We start from the raw sequence: 13,480 nt of genomic DNA, 5'->3' as shown, positions 1-13,480 counted from the left end.
GATTTTATAGTAGAAGACACAATGCTAGCACTTTGATTTGAGATTTGATGAATCAGGTGATGGAGAGAAAGGTTATGAGAAAGCTAATTTTAGAGGATTTTGGTTAATGAAGCTCAGTCTAACTAGCATGCAGTGAAAGCTTGTTTGATAGTGACCCTAACAAAATAATTCCACTAGAAGGAAGGTCATTTTCCTTCCATTGGGAGAGAAAAGTCTCAGATACCATGACAAAAGTGTATATCCCCTCAATCAAGAGAAGTGTAAGGTTAAGTCTAGAGTCTGGACAAGTACTTCCTTTTGAGGAAGATGGTGAATTTGAGTTGTAAGCTTTAAAGATTTGGTTGAAAGGTGGACACATTGATCATTCAAAACTAATGCTAGAAACATGGAGTTGTGTGGTGGCATGCAAGACTTGAGCATTGGGATGAGCATATGATCAATGTAACATAAAAGCCTTTACATACTTAAATCGTTTCATCGTGTGTGTGTAAAACTTCCATGGCCATGTGGGTTGGTTTGCAAGATTACATATTGAACATCTTTGAAATATTGTGAGTATATTTTTGCTAAGAGAGGACTAATATATTTTCATTTTTGATAACTTCAATGCCCAAAACTAAATGAATTTCTTCAATAGACATTTTATACTTGTAATGAGTTTAGATTACTAATCATGAGAATAAGATCATCCACGTAAAAAATGGTGATTGTGATGTCATCGTCTTCGTGCTTGAAGAGATGGATTTGCAACACCACTGGAGCCCATTAGAAGTGAGAAACACATTTATCCTATGATATCAAGCTTTTGGAGCTTATTTCAAGCCACAGAAGAGACTTTTTCAACCTGCATATTGTGTTTGGATGTTTCACTAGTGGGTTGTTGCATCTATACCTCTTCATAAGGGGTTCCTTTAGGATATCACTTTTAACCTTGATGTGGGGCATCATATACATCTTCTTTGTGATACTCCATAGTATATAGTTGGTCTAGTAGGATGCAAATAAAATCAAACATCTAATTGCTTATTTAGAATATGCATCATCAAAAGGTTCCGTCTCAAGTGTCATAGCAAGGTGAAGCAATTAAGTAGTCGCATGCATAGATTGATGTAATGAAGAAGGTCTAAAAGTCTTCTCTGATACTGTTGTAGAGTGAGAGGGAAAATGACTAATGGCATAAACTCCCAATGCATAAACTTGATGGAAGCTAGATGTAATATTTGTTAAAATCTACTCTAATAGATAGTAATTGCAAATGTCCAAGTACTAGGTATAAACTTGGTGTTTTATGAACAATGGGTATAAACCTAGTATTCGTAGAAAACAACTTTGTTAGTTGATAAAAAAAGCCTTCAAGTTGAAATTTTGCAAGTTTCTGTCCAAGGCTTTGAATGGCATTTCTCCAAAATGCGTGTAAAATGTACTCACATTTATTGATTTTAAACATTCTCAAAGAAAGTTCGGAGGTTTCTTTCTTTCAAATTTTCAATTCACTTGAAATTAAGCCTCCATTTTTTGTGAACATGATATAGACCTAATGGTAACTACTAGTCGACTAACGTGTTACCTAGAGTCACTTTGGTACTTGTAGCCACTTGAACCAACACTTGATCCTACATCTATTAGAAGTATCAGCCCACTAAAGTGCTTGGTACTTGCAGCCATTTGAACCAACACTTGCTCCTACATCTATTAGACTCTAGCTTAATAGATCACAATGATAGAAGTGTTAGGTATGAACAAATTGTGCAAGCCTTTTTCCATCTTGAGCATGAATGACACATAAAATGAGTATGAAGTGAACAAGCATTACGTTTATTTCAAATATTGAAAGCAATACATATGTATCAAGAAACAATGAAAATGAACATAAACGATTGAATGAGAAGGGGGTGCACAAGAAGACTAAAGATCTTCAAATCTAAGAGCATTCAGTGGTGCATCTTATATATGCGATAACAAGTGTAAACATTCTATTTGATATTTGCTTATAGACCATGAAATCAAGCAAAAGACTCATATAAATATATTTTTGGGGGTAAAGGTATCTCTGCCTAGCCACCCATGTATTACTACACTGACAGTACCCATGCTGCCTGCACACTACAGGCGGTGGGCGCCCATCACTGTCATTCATTCTTTATTCTTTGTGTGACATTTGAATAAAGGGAAGGCCGGTCACACACTGTGACTATTGGAGTTCCCACAATTGCTCTCTCTCTCTCTCTCTCTCTCTCTCTCTCTCTCTCTCTCTCTCTCTCTCTCTCTCTCTCTCTCTCTCTCTCTCTCTCTCTCTCTCTCTCTCTCTCTCTCTCTCTCTCTCTCTCTCTCTCTCTCTCTCTCTCTCTCTCCCCACCATAGCTCTTGTTCCAGCTTGTGCTTCCACTTTAGGGCTCAACCTCCCTTCAACTGGTATCAGTGTCTTCTTCTTCGTGAGCTCAAGCTTGGTCCCAGCTTCCATTCAAATACCTACAACAATCATCTCTTTTTTGGCAACCACAACAACCACTCCGTTCAAGCTTCCTATCGGTTGTATTGTTATTGGGCACTCTTTGAGCCCTCTTGAGCAAGTCTTGGAGCAGTCCCCCATAGCCCTCACCCTACTGGTGTAGCATCACATTGTGTGGAATAGGCCCTTTTTTAGCAGCAACTCACGTTTTTCATCTCCTACAATATATTTTTTTCATTGGGTAGCTATACAAGCACTTATACACTTGGTTTTGATGCTTGGCATTGATCCTTCCACTCTTGGCATTTGATTTGAGCGTTAAGCTTCAGTTTTGGATTGTTATAACTATCCAAATACCATCATAAAATAGGACATCACTTATCTCTGATGTTTACACTCATTGCCATTAGTTGGATGATGCCTAGTTATGCATGGTTGATGCTTATATATTCGGGGATGCTATGTCATTGCTTGGAGTTAAATTTGGACTAATTTAACCACTTCATTTACTCTGCTTTGGCTAAGGTTTGCTAACCAGAAATACAGGGAAGCACCTTGTTTGATGCTTCTATGGTTAGCTTTGTTGGTCTTATGATGCTCCATTATGCTGGGGTGATGTCTACATGTACGAGAATGCTATGCCCATGTTATGGGTTGGATTTGGAGGTGATTCTGATACTAAAATAGCTTGGTTTGACAATGTATTCATTGTTGTATACAACAGAGTTGAACCTCTTTTAACATGGATTTTATATACCCAGAGTTGAACCTCTTTTAACATGGATTTTATATACCTATTGCTTCTGGCTATGATTTGGGTGTCCTATATGCACTACTGATGTGTACCATTGATGCTAGTACATTGAGATATCATAAGCCCATGATTTGAGGTGGCTTTGAGCTTGATTTGAGAACTGATTTGCTTGGTTTTGATAATGAATTTACTACTATAATAACCAAGGTTGAAGCCTATTTGGTCAGTGTATGCTCTACCTATTGCTTATACTGGTACTTCCCAAGTGATTCATTTGACCGTCTGGGTGAATATGGAGGTTGGAAAATGCTTTGTTTTTGGTTTCGGAATGCTTTTGACTAGTGATTAAGCTCTGTTTTGGTCTACACTAGCTGGCATTGGACTATAGTTGGCATTGTTTGTGATAGTTTATGCCTACTGTCTATGCTTGACATCTAGGCTTCATGCTTTTATTCTCGCGCCAGAAATTTATGCTACTTGGAATGTCTATGCCTAATTGACATTTGAGGCTTCGTCTATGATTGCATTTGAGCATTTTGGAGATCTTGGACACTCTATTGGGTTGCTAGCTACTTAACTTTAGAAGCTTTACTACTTTATGCTTTACAGGCTTGAGCTACTTTGGGATTTATGCTCTGGATTTATCCTACTTGGACATTGGATGTCAAATGATATGTACTTGATGTATTTGAGTAGTGCTTGCTCCGTTTTGCATCTGACTTTCCTTCCAATGGGAGATTTTGGCCTATTTGGATGTACATAGAGCTCTGACTTTGCTGTTGAGCTTGAGATAGTGGGACATTGATATGTATCTGCTCTCTCTATGCTTCATGTATATAGTTCATGCTTAGTGGGCTGATCTGACACTACTCTTGGGTAGGCACCTATCTGTATCATGGTGTTGTCAGCTATGTATGCATATTGAATGGCTCTATATTGAGCTTTACTTACATTGATCTATCAGTTGTGCATGTGCTTAGTCTCTTTTGTTACCCCGAGACTTGTTACATGCATGACTTTTATGTCTATAAGATGTATCTTGTCTAACACCCTGCTTGGTTGGCAGTTCTTGGTGCCCATTGCTATTTTTTTAAAAAGTCATTGTTAGATGTATTTGATTCCTGGTAGTTGCAATTGGTCATGTATCAGTGACTTCTTTTACCTACTATTGTGATTTATTACAAGCTATAAATTGTAGACAGTGAGCATTTACTGAGGACAATCATGACTGTTTGACACCCTTTTGGTCAGATTTGGTGGACAACTGGTCATTTTAGCAATTTCTCTTATTTTCATCTTGTTTTGGCATGTTTACTGCTAATTATAGTAGTCTATTTTTTGCATAGTTTGCTTCTGTTTGACTCATTATGGCTGGTCATCTCAAATATATGGCTTTATTTAACATTGCCAAGTTGGATGGCACCAAGTATGGCTATTGGAAGTCTCAAATATGGCAAGTTTTGGTGCAAAAAGTGCAGATTAAGCCATTAAGAAACAAGGGTATTAAACCCGAGAACATGGATGATGATGATTGGGTTGATTTAGATGCACTATGCAAGTCCACTATCATTTTATCACTCTTTGAAGAGGTCCAAAATAATATTGTTGAAGATGAAGATCAGATTGCATGGAATCTATGGAAAAAGATTTAGGAACTTTATGCAAAGTAAAGCCCTGATTCGCATATGTATTGCCTTAAATAGTCGATGGATCTCCGCATGAAGTAGGGGACCCCATTGTCTGATTACTTTAGCCTATTTCATTCTATCATGAAGAATATACTTCAACAGGGTATTGAGTTTCAGGATAATCTGCATCCTTTGTTTCTGCTTTGCACTTTACCTGAGTCTTGGGTTGTATTTTGCACTGAGATCTGCACCAACAAACTTGATGGGCTGAAATTGAAAGATATAGACAGTGCTCTTTTGACTAAATAAATTAACAAGAAAAACAATAATGCTTTCCATAGCTCACATGTTTTATCTGTTAGAGGCGGTAGAAGTGGTAAGAAAGATAATGATCATCATGGGAAGGACTCTTAACAGTCTCAGTCTAAGTCACGTGGACACAATAAGTCCCATGGATGTAAGTTTGATCTTACATGCCATTATTATGGGAAAGCAAGACACATACATATGCAATGCCATAAGATGCGCGATGACAAGTGCAAAAAAAAAGGGAAAAGAGAAAGTGCAAGAGAAATCCAATGATCACAATATTATACCTACAAAGTCCAGGGTAAAGATCGAGGAGATAAATGTCACATAGCCTAAGGAGTATGATGATGACTATGTATTAGCAGCCTCTTCATGTGATGCCTCTTAGGTGGCCAAGGCTCAATCTATGCATGTATAGTGTTAGTCTATGCATGCACAGTGTTGGCTCTTGGATTCGGGTGTGCCTTTTCATGTGACCCCCTACCACGAGTGGTTTTATACCTATCGCTGTATATCTAGTTCCATGTACTTGGGTGATCATCGGTCTCTTGCTCTATTGATGGCATTGGTGATGTCACTCTAAAGTTTTCCTTTGGTAGCACTTTTGTTATGCATAATGTACATCATATACCCGCACTGACTAAAAGCCTTATGTTTGCTGAGTAGCTCGATGATGTAGGTTAATATATATGCTTTGGTGATTCTATACGGAAGATTACTTGTGGTAGGCTTGTTCTTGCAAAAGGTGCCAAGTCTGGCAGCCTCTACCCCTTGGTTGTATATGGTACTATTGACCATGTTTTGTTAGCGAGTTCTATCCCATGTGTATCTCTCTAGCATGCTTGTCTTGGGCAAATGTCAGTTAAGGGAATGAAAATGCTTAGTGCTTTGCAGTATCTTCCACCTTTTGACTACTCTTTGGTTGCTCAACTTGACTTGGATCTTTATCAATTGGATGTCAAGACAGCTTTCTTACATGGGGACTTGCATGATGAGATATACATGGAGCAACCTAAGGGTTTTACAAAGCCTAGTAAGGAACACCAAGTGTGCAAACTGAGGAAGAGTCTTTATGGTCTAAAGCATGTACCTAATGAATGGTGCCACAAGTTCGATGTTTCTATGCAGCCATAGGGCTATAGTCATAGTGTTATGGATCCGTGCTTGTATAAAGAAAGCCCATGATGGTTCATTATTGATTTTGGTACTCTATTTGTGGATGACATGCTTTTGGCAAGGAAAGCTCATGATAAGCTAGATACTCTTAAGGCTTAGCTCAAAAAGAGCTTTGAGATGAAAGATTTGGGATGACAAGCCTCTCATATACTTGGTATGCACATTATGCGTGACATGTCCAAGGGACTACTCTATCTGTCATAGGAGTATGTCCATAAAGTCCTTGAGTGCTTCTGTATATTCTAGATGTGAAGCCTATTGGCTGTCCATTGTCTTCTCATGTGAAGGTATCATAGGCCGATTGTTCACAAACAGATGAGTAGAAGGTTGAGATGGCCAAGATTCCCTATGTATCCGCACTGAGCAATCTTATGTATGCCATGATAGCTACTTGTCCATATATTGCTTTTACAGTTGGTGTTGTGGCACATTATATGGTTACACCTGGCAAGAGGCATTGGGATGCCATGAAATATATCATGAGGTACATGAAGGGCACTACTGATATGTGCATTTGTTATGGCAGCCAGGATACAAGAGTCATGGGATACATTGACTCTGACTATGCAAGACACGCAGACAATAGGAAGTCCACTTCTGAGCTATGTGTTCACTTTTGCTGGAGGCGTTGTTTCATGGATGTCCAGGGTGTAGAAATGCACGGCCCTCTCCGCTATAGAGACCAAGTATGTTGCAACCACGGAGGCTTGTAAAGAGGCCATCTAGTTAGGCTGTTTGGTTGCTGACCTTGTTATGATAGATATTATCCCTACACTGCATTCAAATTCTCTGAGTGCTATCCAGTTAGCCAAGAATCCACCGCGGTATTCTATGCGAAGATGAAACACATTAAGGTGAGGTATCACTTCATTCGTGAGGGTGTTGAGGATAGGGCTGTTGATCTTGACTAACCAGAATCCTACAAACTTGCTCACGAAAAGTCTTTCAGTGGAGTGTTTTGCCTTCCTTAGAAAGATGATGGGTATAGGATGATATGACGTCTTTCCTCGTACTCCCGCCCCCCCCCCCCCCCCCCCCCCCCCCCCCAATTGAGGTAGATTTGCCTTTAAGTGGGAGGCTGTTGCGGATAAAGGCGCCTCTGTCTAGCTGCCCATGTATTACTACATTGATAGTGCCTGCCTCTGCACATTGCAGGCGGCAGATGCCCATCACTGTCACTTCATTCTTTATTCTTTTAGTGACATTTGAATAAAGGGAAGGTCGGTCACACATTGTAATTGTCGGAGTTCCCACAATTGGACTCTCTCTCTCTCTCTCTCTCTCTCTCTCTCTCTCCTGCTCCTTCCATAATAGCTCTTGCTTCCGCTCGTGCTTCCACTTCAAGGCTCACCTCCCTTTAAACATCTCTATTAACATTAATGACTTTGACTCAATAAGCAAATGTTGCACTTTTTGTAATATAAAATACCTAGAAGTTATAGATGTAGTTTCAATATGGTAGACTTAAGATGAAATGAAATTAGTCTAGTTCTAGCCATTAATAAGACACAAGTTATGGTGTTTGTTATATGGCCAATACAAAGCTACCAAGGCATATTAAGATTAGCACCAACTTAAATCTAATGCTTGATAATATGTTCTAGATATTAAGAAGAACAAAAAAGGCACTTAATGTCATTCCTTATTCCGTTGTGGGTTAGATTTGAGCTTTCTATCACACGTCCTATTATCTTCTTCACATTCCTTGGACTTCCATTATTATGTTTGCAAAATTGAGATGCTCTTGCTAAGTCATTCTATGACATCATCTCAACAACTCGATTAACATTTATTGCCAATAAGCAACACTTCACTTTCATTCCATCTATCATGAAGCTTCACATATGGGTTGACTTGCTGAAGATCTAATGCGTCAAACACTCAAGAGGGCTAAGATTTGGCCATTTAGAGTTTTTAGTGATGGTTACTCCACCATCCTTTGAATGAATATAATTAGGGAAAAGTAGGCAGCTCTAGTACAAACAAGGGGTGGGGTGTGTAGTCATGACTGGTCCACCAGCTTGGTGATGGGTGGATATTGGTAAATATTGTATGGGTGCATTGTGTGGGTCCAAGATATGCAAATACGTATATGACGTAGGGTCTAAATATATTCATTAGGGATCTTGTTTTGTGGCCATCAGGTATCACATGTCATGTGATGCACCTCTCATATTGTGATATACCCTTGGGAGTGCATAGGAATGAGCAATATAACCTTAGAGGTGTGAGTGATATATTGAGGTATGCACAAGTGGTGTTAAGTTAGATGATAGGCTAATGGAGTTGCATATGTTCATCACGAAACCTGTTTTGTGGCCATTAGATATTGCATGCCATGTGATGCAACTCTTATACACTTTGGAGGTGCATAGCGATACGTTATGTAACCTTGGAGGTGCAAGCAACATAACCATGGAGGTGCATGTCATACCCTCATAACCTTGGAGGTGCAAGCAACATAACCATGGAGGTGCATGTCATACCCTCATAACCTTGGAGGTGCATGATTTTATCCTTGGAGGTGTATAGGAATGAGTAATGCACCCTTCGAAGCGCATGGGAGCATGCAATATAGCCTCCCAGAGTGAGTGATATACCCTTGGCGATGCATGACATTATCCTTGGAGTTTCATATGAACGAGCAATATAGCTTTGGAGGTGTGAGTGATATACCCTTGGAGGTGCATGATAGGCACTTATACCTTTTGGAGGTGTACTATATACCCTTGATGATGCACATGAATGAGAGATATAACCTTGGAGGTGCACGATGTAACTGCATACGATTGGGGGTGGATAGGAACGAGCGATATAACCTTGGAGGTGCGATACAGAGGTATGGGAAGGCGGCGTTAAATCGGACGGCGGTCCGACGGGGCCGTCAAGACAACTCGGGGGTCGGGTTAGGACGAACCAGAGCCCCTGGTTAAGAAGACACAAGAGCGAGGGGCAGTCAGGGTTCTTCTCATGTGCTGTCTCTCTACCTAGGCTAGAGGGAAAGAGTTTACTTTGTTCTGGCTTCCTGCTGTTGTGGCGTCCCCTGCTTCCTATATCAGACGTATTCTTGCTCGCGAACACAAACGCAACCAGGAAGAAGAGGTCGTCGCCATCGCCGTAGCTGCTCGGCTCCCGCAGATCGCCCTGGTGCCTCGCTTCCTTCTTTCCGCCTCTTGCTTTTCCAAGTTTTGTTCAGACGCAGAATTCGCACATTTTAGGTTCCGCACCCTCAGAAAGAGAGTGCGCGAGAGCTAGGGCAAGATACGGTTTCCTTGGGCTTTGGACATGCACAGAAAGCCAACAGGCACCCGGCTGCGAAACTTGGAAAAAGAACGGGGAGGAGCTGTGAAAATATACATTTCTGCTGGGTTTTTGAACAAATAAAAAGGATTACAGGGCAAGTTATGATTGACTCAATGAGTCATCGACTCTGACAATGACAGGAATTGCACGCCTCAGACAGGAAATGTTCAGGTTGCCTATTCACAGTACTCTGGTTTTCTTCTCATTTTCTCCCGCATCAGCCCTAGTGACCGCCATCACAAACAGGGCCTTCTCAGGATGAGAGAGAAGATCACTTAGCCGCCTCAATACATGGATCAAGGGTTCACAAAGAAAGCAAGTGTGTTTAGCTTTAAAAGGAGCAAATATCGGTGAAGACTGCTGGGCTTCCTGTTTTCTTGCCATGGTGCATGTGCGACTCTGCTCCTGTTCAGCGTGATATTAGGGCCTGGAAGTTGCTTCGACAACATCTGAAGCTGTCAGCCATGGCACCTGTTCGGAAGAAAGGAGGTAAAGCAGCAGCAGCTGCAGCAAGGCAAGTTTGGAATGTAGGTGATCTTGTGCTGGCCAAGCTCAAGGGTTTTCCAGCGTGGCCTGCTCGGGTAATGACTTATCTGATGTAATGTTACCATCTATTTGGCAAGGATAGCCATGTGCTTTTCACTTTAGTCAACCATGGTTTTCCTAGGGCCAGTTTGTGGTGTGAAAGGGCGTTTGTTATTGAATTATGGTTTTGTGCTCCTTGCAGGTGAGCGAACCGGAGGATTGGGGTCATCCCAAGGATCACCGGAAAGTGTTTGTTTTCTTCTTTGGCACACAACAAATGTGGGTATTCTCTGTTTTTTAATGCTTCGGCAGTGAAGTTATTTTTTACTTGCTGCGAGATTAGGGTGGTTATTTTACAATGTTTTGTATATGTATTTGTGAATTCCAATCCTGTGGGCATGCCGTTGCCCTCCAAGTCTATACGTTATGCCAGATTATACATTGCATTCTTAGGGTATGCAGAGATATCAGACTTTTCTTTGTTGTTGGGTGGATGTTTTGTTCTGCCTGCAAGTTTATTTGTTACCCAAGATTATGCATTGCATTTCCTTAGATCATGCAGACATATTAAACTTTCGTTTTTCTTTGGGTAGAGGCTTTGTTCTCCCTGCAGATGTAAAAGCTTTCACTCCTGATATCAAGAAAAGCCTTCTTGCCAAAGCACAAGCAAAAAGTGCAACAACAGATTTCTGTCGTGCAGTAAGAGAAATATGTCAGGCAGATAAAGTTTCAGAGGATCTGAATGATGAGGATAGTCAAGCAATTGCAGATGATGTTACAGATGAGGTGCCTGATCAAGAGGGCACACATGATGGCAGAGACGAGTGTGCTGAACTGTTGGTGTCGCCTAAGCAAAGACACACTGATTCTTTGCAGAAAGACTACAAGGAATTGAGAACTGAAACCAGTGACACTGTTCTGCTTAATGGTTCTGATACTACAAGGTTTCGTCATGATAAAGTGAAGGGACGTGGGGATCGTAGGGTTATATTAGAATCAACTAGAAAGAGAAGGAAAATTATTGTTGATGATGAAGATTCTGATGTGAAGACTACTTCAAGCTCAAAAAGTTTATCCAATCTGAAGAGATCAAGTAGATTAGCAGTGGCAAGAGAACGAATAGATACAGTCTATTCCCCTAACAATATCGTGGATGACAGTCCAGAAGTAATGTTGCAGGATTATGCTGCAGATGATCTTAAACAGGGAAAAACAGGCGGGCTTGCAAGTAATCTGGATCAGCATTCTACGGATGATGAAACAAGTAGTAAGGGTCCCAAATTAGTGAAAGATACTCTAAGCTCAGAATCATTGGCCCGAACTTTGAACCTGGAGAGTGTTGGGAATGCAGATGATGCTAGCTGCAAAGATCTAGCTTATGGAGAAACTGAAGATTTTCAAGATAGGCAGGTTCTAGATAGTAGTAGTGACCAGCCAAATGTGGAGTTTTCAGTGCCATTTGTGGATGCTATCTCACAGGAAGAGCACATCTTTGGGGACTTGGAGGAGTCCAAGCATGACGATTCTCTCCAGCAGACTTTGTTACCAAAGAAAAAGCGCAGAGCTTTGAAGAAGCCAGAAAGAGATGTTTTCCCAAGTCAAGATAATGTGCCCAGATCACCTCACTCACAACAGGTAGATTTTCAGACCAAACATGTGGTTGCTGAGTATCATCGTAGGAAGAGGGGTCAAACTATGATGCATAGTCGCACACAGGTACTGCCCAAATAGCACGTTTCTCAGCTGTTCTTATTGAATGCGATTTTCTTTCATTATTAACCTGAGTTGGCCAGAATTTCATTTAAGTCAAGTTTATTGCTCCAGCCCACAAATTCATACTAATTTTTTTTCTTCCTTTTCATTTTTTCTATTAAGTTCAGGTGGCTGTGAACGAGGATGAGTTAAGCCGTGCTGATTTAAAGAATAGTTCAGATTATGTGGTTTCAGATGCAGGAGTTTCCCCTAGAATCTCTGAAGCACACTCTCTTGAACAACATCACATACTCAAACGACAAAGAACAGGTGAATCCAGCTTGGGTGAAACTATGGAAGTACAGGAAACTGCAGAGCATAAGTCCTCTAAGGCGACTGTTTTTAATGGGATTATAAGAGATATAAAATGTTCAGCCAGTGATGATGAACATCTACCTCTGGTCAAGCGGGCCAGAGCCCGAGCAGAAAAAGATTTTATTGCTCAACATACTGAAGTGATAAGCAATGTGGGACCAACATGTGAAAATAGCTTGAGAAATGCTGCTGGCAAAGAAGATACCCAGCCAAATGGCATTGATGCACATGAAGCTAGTCCAAGACAGACAAAGCCCGAAACAAAACCACTGTTTTCAGCTGAACGAATGACAATATTGCCCCCGAAAGCTGATAAGTATCGAATAAGGAGTAGCATGGTTGATGGTGAGGCTGCATTGCCACCCTCAAAACGCAGGCAGCGTGCCCTTGAAGCAATGACAGCATGTGCTGCTGAAGCAGCCGAGATGGGTGACATTGGAAGAAATGAGAAGGGCGGACAGCATGATTCCTCCACTGATATTCTTCCTCGTGCTTTATCTGCCGATGGTGATAACCAGCATGCTGCAAGAGCAGCTGAAAAGAAGATGAACATTGAAGGAACTGACCTACATGATGATTTGAGCCCCAGAAATACATCGATCAGAGATGAAGCCCTTGATTCTACAACTCTGGGAAGCTTTGAGATAGTGGAGGCCACAGAAGAGAAGTGTGCAACCAGTCCAGTTGTAGATAATTTGGATGGTAGTTCCAACAAAGTTGTAGGTGAGGCACATGTATCTGAACTGGGTGGCGATAATGCTATGATGTCGCTGAAAACCTTGGAGACTGGTGGGAAGAACAAGATGATCAAGTTTGACAATCTTGCAACTCACCCAAAGATTGTTGGGAGTGGGGATGGTTTGAAAGCCAGTATGGAAGCACATGACAGTAAATATAAGCACAAACTTAAAAGATCTGGGGCAAAAGAACCTAGTATACCAGGGAAAGTGGCAGCAACTGATGGGACTCTACGCATGGAGAAGATTGTGCATGAAGTTACAGGCAAGCAGCAAGAGCATAGTATCAAACAGGTGGGGATGGAGCATTCTAAAGCTCCTGTTGCTGCAAAAACTCTATCTGATGTTCCTCCTGAAAAGTTGAAGGCTGCTATAAAATTGAGTGCAAAGGATCTGGCTAAAAGCAGTAATGCAACTGGGAGACAACGTCTTGACCCCTTGGCATCGTACAAATTGTCTTCAGAAACTAGTGCCAACAGAGTGAGAGAAGCGTAAGTATGAAAAGATTTATTTCATCTGTGACAATAGTTAT

General features: G+C 41.0%; 1 protein-coding gene across 1 annotated transcript in view; it reads left to right on the top strand.

The window, feature by feature from the left end:
* Positions 1–9,283: 9,283 nt before the first annotated feature.
* HUA2 (Tudor/PWWP/MBT domain-containing protein) overlaps positions 9,284–13,480 on the top strand; it is a 39,121-nt gene continuing 34,924 nt past the window's right edge. Inside the window, exons 1-4 of the mRNA XM_087666164.1 lie at positions 9,284–10,200; positions 10,347–10,423; positions 10,738–11,860; positions 12,025–13,439. Of these exons, the coding sequence (XP_087522290.1) occupies positions 10,009–10,200; positions 10,347–10,423; positions 10,738–11,860; positions 12,025–13,439 (2,807 nt within the window). The 5' untranslated portion in view covers positions 9,284–10,008. The remainder of the gene's footprint in view (positions 10,201–10,346; positions 10,424–10,737; positions 11,861–12,024; positions 13,440–13,480) is intronic.

This window comes from Lygodium microphyllum, chromosome 25 (genome assembly GCF_053477565.2).
Source record: "Lygodium microphyllum isolate KBCC chromosome 25, Lygodium_microphyllum_v1.1.10, whole genome shotgun sequence".
In the NCBI taxonomy this organism is placed as follows: Eukaryota; Viridiplantae; Streptophyta; class Polypodiopsida; order Schizaeales; family Lygodiaceae; genus Lygodium; species Lygodium microphyllum.
Note: the sequence above shows the minus strand (reverse complement) of the source record. Positions and strands in the feature narration are given on the sequence as shown.